Genomic DNA, 15,111 nt, shown 5'->3' with positions numbered 1-15,111 from the left:
ATATCAGATGCACTGTGTGGACCTTACAGTCCCTGAAATAGAGGTGTATACCGGTAGCTGTGCCCTTGGTGGTAGTGGATAAGAATGAGGATAGCAAGAGCAATCTCTATTATTTCTTTCAATGAGGAGCAAGTGGAAGCATCAGAATGGAACAGAGTAGGAGGCAGTGGTGATAAAATACACACATGTGCATGCAATAAAAATGCATGTTAATCCCCACCCCCATTGGGAAATAAGAAACAAAAAGAGATTTGGGTGGCTCTTTGGAGAAAGGCTGAAACGCTGAAAATATGGGAGACTATGTCTGTTGGGTAGACTTGAGTTCTCCTAACTCACCTCTTTTGCTTTTATTCCACAGTCTGTTCCCCTACTGAGTTCCAGTGCAGCAACAAGACCTGCATAGCTACAATTTTTGTCTGTGATGGTGACGATGATTGTGGTGATGGCAGTGATGAGAGGAAGTGCCCACCCCTCACCTGCAACCCCAACGAGTTCCAGTGCAATAACAGCCTGTGCATCCCAGAGATCTGGGTCTGTGATAATCAGCCTGATTGTGAGGACCATTCCGATGAGTCAACGGAGAAGTGTGGCTTCAAAGCCAAGCCGCAAGCCAAGAGTACCTGTGCAGCTCACGAGTTCCGGTGCGGCAATGGAGAATGCATCCATCTGAACTGGAAATGTGACGGAGATGAGGACTGTAAAGACAAGTCGGACGAGCAAGATTGTCGTAAGTGTCCAGGGGGCATTGAATGGCACATGGGGAGTTAGCCTTCTCATAGGGTATTTTTGTGGGCCTGTCAACGGTCATCTATCCTAAAGTGATTGCCCTTGCAATCCAGCCCTATGCATGCTTACTTGGAGGTAACATCTCACTGAGTTCAGAGGGTCTTACTCCCAGAGATGCATAGAACTGCAGCCTTTCATGATTACATGTGAATCAATGAATTGGAGGTTGAAGTGAGTTGCAGAAGAGCTGCCACCACCAAGCCAAACCAGGGCTGCTTCTTTCATGCATCTTTTATCCCAAGATAAGGTGTCATTAGTGGATTCGGTTGCTGTTCCATACTGACCTGTGAATCACCCAAGATAATCAGGAAAATAGTGTGGCTGAAACTCCGGGTTGTTATTTCAAGATAAAAATTCTGAAGTGCAGCCCCATGATAGCTAAATTATTATGGTAGAAATGAGCCCACAGGCTCCCAAGAGCAACATGTTATATTTTTTAAAGCAAACTTTATTACTGTGTGTGTGTGTGTATGCACGCGCACACAGACAGAGCAAAATAGATACAATGTGTACCCAAATGTGACTTCAGCAGTTTCAGAAAAGCATGTATTTTAGATAGAACCTGCTTCAGATTTTCCTTTTTATAAATTATTTCCTTGAAATGATAATATTCTCACCATCTTATTCCATTTTACATTTTCTTTATACAGTCTGTAGGATTATACCCATTTGGGGTATTTCAGCTACTGTTTTACAATTACTATTACAGTGGTACCTCACAAGACGAATGCCTCGTAAGACGAAAAACTCACAAAACGAAAGAGTTTTTCGTTTTTTGAGTTGCTTCGCAAGACGGATTTCCCTATGGGCTTGCTTCGCAAGATGAAAACATCTTGCAAGTTTGTTTCCTTTGTCTTGCAAGTTTGTTTTCTTTTTCTTAAAACCGTGCATTCACTTCGAGGAGCAACTCATAGCACGCGGTGTGGTAGCCTTTTTTGAGGTTTTTGAAGACATTGGTGATTTTTGAAGCTTTTCCAAAGTCCGTGCTTCGCAAGACGAAAAAATCGCAAGGCGAAAAAACTCGCGGAACGAATTAATTTCGTCTTGCGAGGCACCACTGTATTTCCATTTTCTTTCTATGTATATAGTACAGTGGTACTTTGGTTGTCAAACGGCTTGGCTCCCAAACAAATCGGCTCCTGAACACTGCAAACCTGGAAGTGAGTGTTTCAGTTTGTGAACGTTTTTTGGAAGCCAAACGTCCGACATGGCTTCCATGGCTTCTGATTGAGTGCAGGAAGTTCCTACAGTCAATCGGAAGCCATGCCTTGGTTTTTGAATGGTTCTGGGAGTCGAACGGACTCCCGGAACAGATTAAGTTCAACAACCAAGGTACCACTGTATAATAATCTACACCCTTATTTATTGAATTACATATTAGCCCTTGAATCCATGAGCAACAGTTCTAGGCAAAGTGATAATGCTGCTGGCTTCTGTATAACATTTCTCCTGGCAGTTGGGTAGCCAGTCAGAGTTGATGGGCTAGTTAATTCTGTTAAGGCTATCCATAGAAAAGCATTTTCAGGACACTTTTCTGCCCCCGAACTGAAACTATTTAAGAAACACTGCTATCTACAGCTGCATAAGTTTTGCATGCTAAAATAGAAGCTCCTCTCACAGAAGTCATCACGGTGTTCACAGCCCCAAGTTACTTAATAATGGATTTCTCTCCAGTTAGCTTTGTGCCTTCCACAGATTGCTGCAATGTTTAGGGATGTTTCATCCATTTTTCAGATGCTAAAAAGCTTAAGCTGGTCATTCACCCAATGACTGTGGGAGAGAGAGAAGGAAATGGAGAAAATGTTTCACTGAAATATTCATAATTGTGACACAGGAATGACATGAAATATTTACATTTAACAGCTACGTGTAAGCAGGATGGCTGATGAGTGGCCATCTGTGAGGGCTGAATTTTTTCATTCCCTTTAGAAAGCCTTTTTCAATTTACATACAAAACTATGGAGGAAATCACTGGATATCATATGAATAAGTCCAATAACTAAGTGATGCCTGTCTTCAGGAATTTAACTCTGGTTTAAAAATCTCCCTTTGGGCTCCTGCATATACCACTTATTTTTCCTATCCAATCTTTGTTTTCCATCTTGCTTTTGTGACACCTCTTTCCTATATTGTGGCAAGGAATCTTAACAGGAACAGCCTAGAATTTTCTTCTTCCTTCCATGCTTTTTTGTTTTTAATAGCTTGTTTGGATCAGTAAGATGGTGTCTTATCCAACATGTGTCATTTTGATGTCTTGGAGACAAACATTATTATTATTATTTATTTGTACCCCACCCATCTGGCTGGGTCTCCCCAGCCACTCTGGGCGGCTTCTAACAAAGATTAAAAATACATTAAAATGTCACACATTAAAAAAATTCCCTGAACAGGGCTGCCTTCAGATGTCTTCTAAATGTCAGGTAGTTGTTTATCTCTTTGACATCTGACGAGAGGGCGTTCCACAGGGTGGGCGCCACTAGCGAAAAGGCCCTCTGCCTGGTTCCCTGTAGCTTTGCTTCTCGCAGTGAGGGAACTGCCAGAAGGCCCTCGGTGCTGGACCTCAGTGTCCGGGCAGAACGATGGGGGTAGAGACGCTCCTTCAGGTATACTGGGCCGAGGCCATTTAGGGCTATAAAGGTCAGCACCAACACTTTGAATTGTGCTCGGAAATGTACTGGAAGCCAATGTAGGTCTTTCAGGACTGGTGTTATACGGTCTCAGCGGCCGCTCCCAGTCACCAGTCTAGCTGCCGTATTCTGGATTAGTTGTAGTTTCCGGGTCACCTTCAAAGGTAGCCCCACGTAGAGCACATTGCAATAGTCCAAGCGGGAGATAACTAGAGCATGCACCACTCTGGCGAGACAGTCCGCAGGCAGATAGGGTCTCAGCCTGCATACCAGATGGAGCTGATAGACAGCTGCCCTGGATACAGAATTGACCTGCGCCTCCATGGACAGCTGTGAGTCCAAAATTTCTCCCAGGCTACGCACCTGGTCCTTCAGGGGCACAGTTACCCCATTCAGGACCAGGGAGTCCTCCACACCAGCCCGCCCCCTGTCCCCCCAAAACAGAACTTCTGTCTTGTCAGGATTCAACCTCAATCCATTAGCCGCCATCCATCCTCCAACCGCCTCCAGGCACTCACACAGGACCTTCACTGCCTTTACTGGTTCCGATTTAAAAGAGAGGTAGAGTTCGTTTTGACATAGGCTAGAAACAAGCCTTCTGCCTGCATGTTCTCTCCTCTCTTTCCTTTTCCCTGTTTTTGCATGCCTTAATTCAATACCTTCTGGTTTGTTAAAACCACAGTTTTCTGTGACATTGTGCTGATAAATCACGATTTGATATCTTTGTTTGCAGGGAATGGTCAAACCACAGTTTGAGTGTGGCTTGCTATTCTGGTGTATACTGAGTGCTCAAACCACAGTTTTCAAATGTGAACATAATACAGAGAGTATTTAATTAAGGCACAAGAGAGAGGAGAGGAAGCCACAGGCATGCAGCACATCCCTGGCCCAACAAACCATAGAAACCATGATTTGCTGGGCAAAGACCGTCAGGTCTGAAGCAGGCCACAGTGATTTTTTTTCCTTTCTGGAGATTTATTCCCATGTACGCATTCCAATACTGTGGACCATGTTCAACCTAGTAGAAATGGAAGCAAGCACAAGGGCTCCTGCTAACACAAAGGGACTTTCCCCCTTTCCTCTCCCTGAGGACTCCCAGAATTGCGCATTGAGGAGGTTGTTCTGCTGGGCAAACAGAAATGCTTGAGCTGGCATAATGTTTGCTTTAGTGCAATACTGAATTCTTCTCATCATGTTTATTGTGTTAAGTTCAAAATTCTCCTTTAAAAACACTGACATTACAAGGTCTCCTCTGGTCCCACTACACTTCTTTGTAGTGCACGTAATACAGGGATGTCAGGAATTAAAACTGAATCTGTCCTGAGGCCAGGTTCTTTCACTTGTTGCTGTAATTACTTTGAAAGAATGAAAGCACTGGCTATGTGTTAATTATGATAAATAGTAAAAATGCTTTGGCAAGCAAACAAAAAGGGAGATGAGCAGATGAACCAAAAAATAGAAAAGGTTTGCTTCGGTGGGTGATATTTCTTCTTTCTGTAGAAGTATTAAATATTTTTTAAATCCCTTAAAATGTGCTTAGTGACAGAGCACTGTGTGTGGCATCTCCTGCAAAATACGGTAATCTGAGGAGATGGTACTGAAAGAGGCCTTTGCTTGAGATAACTGGAGAATGACTACTGATCTAGATAGACCCTCAGAATAAGGCAACTCAAAGTATCCCTAAAGACATGCATGCCTTTAAAATTATTCATATGATATACAATCCATTTATGTTTGAACAATATGAAATGTAATATAAAGAGTGTCTCAGCTATTAATGACATAGCCATAAGGAGACAGGCAGGAGATCAGCATGGATTGAATATGAGCAGCACAGGGCTTGCAGCAGGTCTGATATGCTTAATGAGTGTGGCAAGCCTCTGGAAATAACCCCGTACAGGTGCATTCTTCACAGTTCCCATTTGTGCTACAAATTTTCACGTGCAACTTTGGACTAATTACTCCAAATGCCTCCATATGGCACATTTTACCAGCTGGCAACAGAAGCCCTAAGCAGTTTGGTGGGTAGGCTTTTCTGGCTGATAGAGCAGGAGAACAACCTCATCACCAAACCCTTCAAGCATTTGCATTCCATAATTCAAGTTAGTGAAGAACGACGCTGCATTGTCGCATCCTTCTATGTTTTCAACCTGCCTTATTTTTTGGTGTTTCCATATTGCTTCACATTAACAGGCTAAATGGATTGTTAACAGGCTGTCATGGACAAATAAGAACCAGCTTGGATCTATGGCTGCTCAGATCCCAAGGTGGCAATTTTCAAAATATTTGAATTGCTGATTTTTTGTTGAATTAGCTTAGTCCCATTGACTTCAATGAGGCCAAAGTGGCTTAAGTTGAAGAGGGCTGTGCTTGACAGTAGGTCCCCTATCCGAAACACGGTGATAAAACTGCAGTCCCCCAATGTACCATATGTCAGAAGGTAAACATGTAAAATGTGCCTTTTGGAATAAAAAATACCAGAGATGATCAGGACAGTGCCTTGCAATGCAACATCCACTTTTTCTGGTGCTTTCTGCCACATGTTGCTGGATCTAAAAAGAATCCCCATAGGATAATTGCACAAAGTCCTTTTTAAAGGATGTGCTAACATGCAGCACAGAGTGGAAACCTTGGTGCACTCCCACATCTAACTTTCAACATACCTGCAAAGACACTTTTGCACGTTTTGACACTTTGGCGAGTTGGGAGGCATTTGTAACTTACTAAGGACAAACAGAAGCACTATAAAGCATTGTGCAAACAGTTCTCCTTGCCAGAGCATGGTTCAACATAGTGATCTTGAGTCCCTGCTGTGTGTATGTCCAGCATGGGGGATTGTACCATATCATGTTCTCATGCCTTATGGTGCCTGCTGTGCTTGTTGCTTGTTGCCTCCTTGCTGTGCCCCAGGGTACTGAGGAGCCATAATTTCTGATCTCCAGGACAGTTTGCGAAATTGCCGCAGAGATTCTGCCGGGAGGCTCTTGGATCACATGAATTAGTGTCTGTGTCATATTGCTCCAGCAACTCAATGGCAGTGATTTTCTGTCATTTAGGACAAGGATGCAATTCCCCAAAGAGGAGGCACTCAAATGAGTGCTTTGAGATAGGTTTATTCAGGGACACTGCGGCAGCTGTAAGCTTTGAAATTCAGCTCGGAGGTTGCTGCTTTGCACCCTCTAAAACCTTCAGTTGTTGCTGTTTTTTACTGACAGTTTTTTTTTTAAATGATAGAGACAATTAAGCTTGCTGAGCAAAAAGGTCCAGAATAAAAAGGGATTGGAAGCAGCTAGGGCAGAAGAAGATATCCCCATGGTAGAAGGAACTGTTGTCAACAGCAAGGCCTACTGAGAAAACCATTCCCAGCAGGAAACTGGTCAAGACCATAAGGAGAGTTAATGTACTGAATAGGGTATTGGACTTTTTAAAAGGACAATTCAGACTGCCTCAACAGAATATGTCTATATTTGGAATGCTTTTGCGGGGGGTGACATTGATAATTTTTGATGGTGTTTTAGACTCCCTTTCTCTTATATGTACCTGCATAAGGATTTTTAAAAATGATTTATAACATTTCACCACTCACTTCCTGTTCAGTTGACAGTTTGTTTTTTCACAGCCTCTATTTTCTCACACTGGTGAACTTTTAAGAATTTTCTTCTTTTAGATATGTATTTATTTATGAATCTGTCCCCCACATCTCAGTATAAGTATGTATGTATTTTTGTTTGCATTGAAAATTGAATAAGGAGGAAGTACCGTATTTTTTGCTCTATAACACGCACCAGACCATAACACGCATGTAGTTTTTAGAGGAGGAAAACAAGAAAAAAAAATATTCTAAACGAAACGATTTTTGTGGTTCATGCTGTGGCCACAGAAATGTGATCTGACAGTGAGTTTGGAGTAGCCCAAAGCAAAAATCCTGAGGATCCATGTGGATCCATGCTTTGTAACCACGTTTTTGCACCACTGCGGCCCCAGGCAACAGTGGGTGCGTGATTTTTTTAGTGTAAGATGTAGCCATGGACATGCTATGTGATCTGATGGTGAATTTGGGGTGACCCAAAAATCCTGAGGATCCATGTGGATCCGTGCTTTGTAACCACGTTTTAAGTGGGGAGGGAAGGAAAAGCACTCAAGGGACAAGGAGCACGCGTGGGGTGGGTAGAGAAAGATGCTGCTAATAATGAAGAAGAGGGGTATAAGGGCAGAAGGCTCCTCTCCTCTCCCGCTTTGCTCCTTTAAAACAAGTAGGCTCTCTGTCCCTCTCTCCTCCCCACTCAGCGGCTCTTCTCCCGCTTTGCTGTTTCAAAGCGAGCCACAGAGGAGGGAAGGAAGGGGAACCATGGATCCTCTGCTCACGACTGCAGCAGATCCCTCCCGCCACCCGTAGGCATTCGCTCCATAACACGCACAGACTTTTCCCCTTACTTTCTAGGAGGAAAAAAGTGAGTGTTATGGTGCAAAAAATACGGTAATCAAAGAAAATCTATGCTCAGCTATGAAGCTCACTGAGCGGCCCTGGGCTATTCACCCTCTTTCAGCCTAACCTCCATAACTGAATGGCTGTGAGGTCAGAATTGGGCAAATCCCTCTCCCCATGTATGCCGCACTGAATTCTAGTGTGGTAAGCAATGGTGCCAGTCCCCACGGAAGAAACTTCAAAAGAATAAAAAATATAAACAGCAATGTAAAATACAAGATAATTTCTACAAATCGCTCTCAGCGCCAAATGACCAGCAATAATAAAAAAGCACCCACTCAGCCCAAAATATAAAAACACAATTCCTCTAACTCTTCCTTTTCTAATAACAGTGCAGCAATAAAAATATGATTCACATATTGGTTACCTGAAGAAAATAATTACTTTAGGTCCTTTCCAACAGATGGGAGTGCAGTAGCTTTCCAGAGGTCAAATGGCAATGAATTCCAGAACCCAGAGACTACCGCTAGAAACAGAACTGTTTATTTTGTTTTATTTAAGTTTTCATTTATTTAAGTCCTGCTCTTTAGGACTAGTCTATCCAAGGCAACTCACAAAGTACAGTGGCACCTCAAGTTACAAATGCCTCAGGTTACAAACACTTCAGGTTACAAACTCCGCTAACCTGGAAGTGTTACCTCAAGTTGAGAACTTTGCCCCAGGATGAGAATGAAAATCGTGTGCTGGCAGCGCAGCGGCAGCAAGAGGCCCCATTAGCAAAAACACACCTCAGGTTAAGAACAGTTTCAGGTTAAGAACGGACCTCTGGAACGAATTAAGTTGGTAACTAGAGGTACCACTGTAATAAGAAGATAGAGTTAATTACAATAAAATCACAATCTGTTTTAAAAACAGCATTAACACTGAGGCAGAAAACATGTGTCAAAATACTCAGAAGTGTGTTAATTTTTATTCCTTTTTTCCCCCCAAGCTCTGGTGACCTGCAGCCCTGATGAGTTCCAGTGTGGCGATGGGACTTGCATCCATGGAGCCAAACAGTGCAACAAAGTGCATGACTGCCCTGACAACAGCGATGAGGCTGGCTGCGTTAACGGTAGGTGTAATTGGTGTCCTTGTATGGGGTATAGCAGAAACCGTTGCTCTGGAAAAGCTCACATAGATGCTAGAGATGGCATCTAGTCCATTTTTCACGACTCAGCTGCTCCTCACTGTGAACTTCTGGACCACCCAACAATGAGGCTTCCTCAGGGAAATACCCCCCCCCCAAAAAAAAACTTTAGTAGGCTTTGCTTTTGTCACATGTTGCAGCTAAATACCCCATTGCCTAATCCCATCCCATTTCTTCTAAATTTCCTCCTCTTGCATCTTTATGTCCTTTCCTCATTTTCACGTGCCTAATCTAACGTCATCTGCTTTCCCTCCCTTGCCTGACGCAACAGAAGCGGCGTGCGAGAATCCCACCAAGTTTCAGTGTAAGAGTGGAGAGTGCATAGAGGAAGTCAAGGTGTGCGATTCGCACAGGGACTGCAGGGACTGGTCTGACGAGCCCCTGAAAGCATGTGGTACAGTACACTACTCTTCTTTATTTTGTCCTCCTGTTTTAACAATCCCTCACATCCTCTGTCTGCTTAGGGCCGTCAGAACAGGGGCATATGGCTGCTGGTGATGTGCCTAATGTAGTTTTTCTGCTCGCCTTGTTTGTGTGTCTATTGCATGGGTGCAAAAGGAACTGGAATCTAATAGTTTGAGTCATAGGCCAGGCATTGTTCTGAGGAAATGCCCTGTCACATCAGGAAATAAATCCAGGTTGATTGCAAAGAGGTTTGAACTCACACATGATATGAATTTCCCTCGTCTCCTGACCACTTGCTGATGCTAATTATTTGTTGTAGCTATTGTAAAGTATAAGACAAGGTTTATGTGAATGTTCACATTTCTCTTACAGTTAGGTCTTATAAATCAGTGTTTCCCAACCGGTGTTCCGCGGCACACTAGTGTGCCGCGGGACGTCGGCTGGTGTGCCGTGGGAGGGAGGCGGGCGAGTCGGGTGGCGAGAGGCGGGGCGGCGGCGGCGAGCACACGCGGGGCGGGGAGCGAGCTCCCTCCCACATCCCATCGCCCCGTGCTCCGCGCTGGTGTCCGCAAGCCTTGCGCACCCGGGGGATCTCCCCCCGGGAGCGCAAGGCTTGCGGGCAGCAGCCTGCAGCGCGGAGCACGGGGCGCCCTCCAGAGGACGCCCGTGCTCCGCGCTGGTGTCCGCAAGCCTTGCGCACCCGGGGGATCTCCCCCCGGGAGCGCAAGGCTTGCGGGCAGCAGCCTGCAGCGCGGAGCACGGGGCGCCCTCCGGAGGACGCCCCGTGCTCCGCGCTGGTGTCCGCAAGCCTTGCGCACCCGGGGGATCTCCCCCCGGGAGCGCAAGGCTTGCGGGCAGCAGCCTGCAGCGCGGAGCACGGGGCGCCCTCCAGAGGACGCCCGTGCTCCGCGCTGGTGTCCGCAAGCCTTGCGCACCCGGGGGATCTCCCCCCGGGAGCGCAAGGCTTGCGGGCAGCAGCCTGCAGCGCGGAGCACGGGGCGCCCTCCGGAGGACGCCCCGTGCTCCACGCAGGTGTCCGCAAGCCTTGCGCACCCGGGGGATCTCCCCCCGGGAGCGCAAGGCTTGCGGGCAGCAGCCTGCAGCGCGGAGCACGGGGCGCCCTCCGGAGGACGCCCCGTGCTCCGCGCTGGTGTCCGCAAGCCTTGCGCACCCGGGGGATCTCCCCCCGGGAGCGCAAGGCTTGCGGGGAGCAGCCTGCAGCGCGGAGCACGGGGCGCCCTCCGGAGGACGCCCCGTGCTCCGCGCTGGTGTCGGCCAGCCTTGCGCACCCGGGGGATCTCCCCCCGGGAGCGCAAGGCTTGCGGGCAGCAGCCTGCAGCGCGGAGCACGGGGCGCCCTCCGGAGGACGCCCCGTGCTCCGCGCTGGTGTCGGCCAGCCTTGCGCACCCGGGGGATCTCCCCCCGGGAGCGCAAGGCTTGCGGGCAGCAGCCTGCAGCGCGGAGCACGGGGCGCCCTCCGGAGGACGCCCCGTGCTCCGCGCTGGTGTCGGCCAGCCTTGCGCACCCGGGGGATCTCCCCCCGGGAGCGCAAGGCTTGCGGGCAGCAGCCTGCAGCGCGGAGCACGGGGCGCCCTCCAGAGGACGCCCCGTGCTCCACGCAGGTGTCCGCAAGCCTTGCGCACCCGGGGGATCTCTCCCCGGGAGCGCAAGGCTTGCGGGCATCAGCTGGCAGCGCGGAGCACGGGGCGCCCTTCGGAGGACGCCCCGTGCTCCGCGCTGGTGTCGGCCAGCCTTGCGCACCCGGGGGATCTCTCCCCGGGAGCGCAAGGCTTGCGGGCGTCAGCTGGCAGCGCGGAGCACGGGGCGCCCTTCGGAGGACGCCCCGTGCTCCACGCAGGTGTCCGCAAGCCTTGCGCACCCGGAGGATCTCCCCCCGGGAGCGCAAGGCTTGCGGGCGTCAGCTGGCAGCGCGGAGCACGGGGCACCCTTCGGAGGCCACCCCGTGCTCCGCGCTGGTGTTGGCAAGTCTTGCGCACCGGGGGATCTCCCCCCGGGAGCGCAAGGCTTGCGGGCAGCAGCCTGCAGCGCGGAGCACAGGGCGCCCTCCAGAGGACGCCCCGTGCTCCGCGCTGGTGTTGGCCAGCCTTGCGCACCCGGGGGATCTCCCCCCGGGAGCGCAAGGCTTGCGGGCGGCAGCTGGCAGCGCGGAGCACGGGGCACCCTTCGGAGGACGCCCCGTGCTCCGCGCTGGTGTTGGCCAGCCTTGCGCACCCGGGGGATCTCCCCCCAGGAGCTCAAGGCTTGCGGGCGGCAGCTGGCAGCGCGGAGCACGGGGCGCCCTTCGGAGGACGCCCCGTGCTCCACGCAGGTGTCCGCAAGCCTTGCGCACCCGGGGGGCGCATGGGGCGCCCTGAAACAGAGGGTTCCCTATGCTGCGGACTGTAGCCTGCCGCCGGACGCGCGGGGCGCCCTGAAGCAGAGCGCCCCTTGCGCCAGGCAGACATGGGCCAGCCCCACAAGCTCGGGGGACAGCGGGGAGGCGCAGCACCGCCATCCCACTGTTCCCCGACCTGGTTTTTTGGGGGGGAAATAAAGGGGAAAAATTTTTCCTTTATTTCCCCCCTCAAAAAAGTAGGTGCGTCCTATGGGACGGAGCGTCCTATGGGACGAAAAATACGGTACTTACTATTTCATAATAAAGTAATTATAAAATTCTTTCTTTGTGTTTATTTGATTCCTATTAAAGAGAGTTACTTTATATATAGTCAATATAGGCACAGAGTTAATTTTTTAAACATTTTCTAATGGTGGTGTGCCTCGAGATTTTTTTCATGAAACAAGTGTGCCTTTGCCCAAAAAAGGTTGGGAAACACTGTTGTAAATGGGTGGCGTGAAGTCAACACACAGGCTCAATTCATTCTTCCATACATTTTATTTGTATGCCTTTTTTTTTCCAAACGAAATCATGCTCAACACTGGTTACAAGAAAGAATACAGGAATGCATTTCAAATGAACACTACAAAAACAATTTCACAATAATATAGCAAAACAATGGCATAGGAATAATGTAGCAAAACAATAGCAAATAGAATAACATATCCCCAAAAATACATTTCAATACCATAAATATAATATGGTTACTTCAGGGGTCAGTAAACTTTTTAAGGAGCGGGCCAGTTCACAGCCCCTCAGTGGCGGGCCAGACTGTGTGCACACACAATGCACACAGTGGATGGGGGCTTCCCTCTCTCCCCCAACCCCTCTCCTCCCTTTCCTACCTCCTCCGCTGCTCTGCCTGCAGTTGGGAGCCGCTGGCGGCGGTGGTGCCTCTCCTTTCCGGGTCACCAGCTTTCCTGGGTGCCAGGCGTGGGGCCAGGAGGCGTGCCAAGCTCCAGCCGAAGCCCCGCAACACGCCCATCACGATGTGCCCGACATGATGCCCATAGCGCGGCCATGGATGGAGAGGTCGGCGGACGAGTGGCGAGTCTGAGCCACACCTCAGCGAGTGGGCAGCGAGGCTTCGGATTGGCTGGCTGCTGGCACCAATCAAAGCCCAGCTCCCTTCCTCCACAGGGCAGGGAGAAGCCAGGAGGAGGGACGAGGCACCGCCACGGTGGGGGGAGGGGAATGGTGCCCAAAAAAAATTACAGAAAAAAATGGTGCAGCCCGAATGATCATGCCGATCCAAGTGGCGATTCCAGGACCGTCCACGGGTCAGATCCAGAGGGCAATTGGGCCTGATCCGGCCCACGAGCCTTAGTTTGCCAACATCGGGGTTACTTAAACAGCATGCAGCATCCAGTAGCAAAAATAGCGTGGTCCCAAGCTTCACCTTAGTCCTAGGAACACCCCTCCTGTGATGATGCTCAGTGTCCCTCTCCTGCTGCAGCTTCTTAGAAGACTTCCAAGGGCAAGGAGTGGGGTAGCTGGAAACACCCCTCCCACGATGTTGCTTCAGATGTGCACCCGGGTAGTGACAGCATACATGTGGTAGAGAAGTGGGCAAACATGCCCCACTCTCCAGTCCACAGATAATGTCACACGCAGCTCCACGCAGGGCATTATTTACACAAGCCCCACTACTCTTTCCTAAGGACCACACAAGTCAGGCATCCACAACAGCATATACCTACATGGGCATCACTGATATGTATGAATTTGTTAGGGGCAGGAGGCTTACCTTCTCCCACGCCATGTGAGAGGTGTTGGCACCTGGGTAAGTGCCTGAATGGGACTGTGCAAATGCATCCTCACTTAAAATTTGCCTTTATTTTGATTGCACTCAGCAGGAGTGTGTTTATAAGAAAAGGCCTCCATGGAAGAACAGCAGCTGATTCTTTCCATAAAAATGTATCATGTAAACTCATTATAAAAACTCTGAGTGATGAGGCGCTGGGCAAATGTCATTAAGGTATAGGAATAATTCAGTTATCTGTGACTTGGAGGTGTATTCAAAAATAGCAGAATCCTGATCACGTCATTAAATAAGCCAAATATGTATTGACTGAATAATATTCACCAACAGAGTCGTCTCTTTTGGCGTGTTTTTTTATTGACAAGTGATCATGAATTCAGAATAGCGTGTTCCCTTAGAGCAGAGAAAGTATAAGATCTCTTTCTAGGATGATCAAACAAAGCTATTCTTATTGATGTGGACATGACTGAACTGTTAACGCTGCTGAATACGCTCTTCGCCACGAACAGAATCAGTTTCTCTCTGAATACATTATCAAGAAGGGGATTGAACAGACTGAATCTTACCATTATGGCTGTTTTTACTGCTGGTACCGTACATGACTGTTTGTTTTTGTGACATCTTGAAGGCTCTGGTTATTTATTATTTATTTAGCATCAATGATAAGGTGCTGTGTAGAACATTCCTCTGTGCCTTGGCCCCATGGTTTCACCTTTTTACCCCAGTTTCTGTTTCTGGGCAACAGCAAGTCTGCCTTATTTGGCTTTGGTAAGGATTACCTTAGTGCAGGAATTGGGACCCTTGGACCCTTGTTGGATTCCGGTTTCCATCTGCCCTCGCTGGCATGGCCAATGGTCAGAGGTGGTGATAGCTGAACACCACCTCAGTTCCATACCCCTGCTGTTGGGCTGGGTGAGAAGAAGAAGAGTTTGGATTTGATACCCCGCTTTATCACTACCCGAAGGAGTCTCAAAGCGGCTAACATTCTCCTTTCCCTTCCTCCCCCACAACAAACACTCTGTGAGGTGAGTGAGGCTGAGAGACTTCAAAGAAGTGTGACTAGCCCAAGGTCACCCAGCAGCTGCATGTGGAGGAGTGCGGAAGCGAACCCGGTTCCCCAGATTACGAGTCCACTGCTCTTAACCACTACACCACACTGGCTCAAGCTGAAGCTTGACAAGCTGAAGCTCAGTCCAGAAAAGTCAGAGATGGCTTAGCAATTGTATGTACCATCTGTTCTGAATTGTGTCAAGGGTATTTGGGGGTTATTCTTGGATTTGCTTGTGCTTCTGGATGGCTAGGTAGTAATGCTCATCCAAAGTAGCTTTTTCCTCGTTTGGCTGCACCTTCTCTTGGGAGATGGGGACCTTGCCGCAGTCATGTGTGCCTGAACATCCTCAATATGGGACTGTTGTAATGCACTTGACATTGATAACCCTTGATAACTATTCAGAAGCTTGAGTTGGTCCAGAATGCAGCAGCATGATTACTTGCAAATCACAAAGGGATGGAAAATAAAAC

General features: G+C 48.5%; 1 protein-coding gene and 1 long non-coding RNA gene across 5 annotated transcripts in view; both read left to right on the top strand.

Moving 5' to 3' along the window:
* The window catches only part of LOC309344520, a 227,565-nt gene that overhangs the window by 169,081 nt on the left and 43,373 nt on the right, over window positions 1-15,111 (top strand). The window lies entirely within an intron of this gene.
* LRP8 (LDL receptor related protein 8) overlaps window positions 1-15,111 on the top strand; it is a 192,098-nt gene that overhangs the window by 157,054 nt on the left and 19,933 nt on the right. For 2 of the 4 annotated variants that reach the window (XM_081866873.1, XM_081866872.1), the window contains 3 exons: window positions 359-727; window positions 8,831-8,953; window positions 9,300-9,422. In XM_081866873.1, coding sequence (XP_081722999.1) covers window positions 359-727; window positions 8,831-8,953; window positions 9,300-9,422 — 615 coding nt within the window. The remainder of the gene's footprint in view (window positions 1-358; window positions 728-8,830; window positions 8,954-9,299; window positions 9,423-15,111) is intronic. The other 2 variants (XM_081866875.1, XM_081866874.1) reach the window with 1 other exon arrangement.

Source organism: Podarcis erhardii (genome assembly GCF_964252035.2).
Source record: "Podarcis erhardii genome assembly, chromosome: 6".
NCBI classification, from domain to species: Eukaryota; Metazoa; Chordata; class Lepidosauria; order Squamata; family Lacertidae; genus Podarcis; species Podarcis erhardii.
The sequence above is the reverse complement of the archived record's forward strand: the minus strand, read 5'-3'. Positions and strand labels throughout refer to the sequence as shown.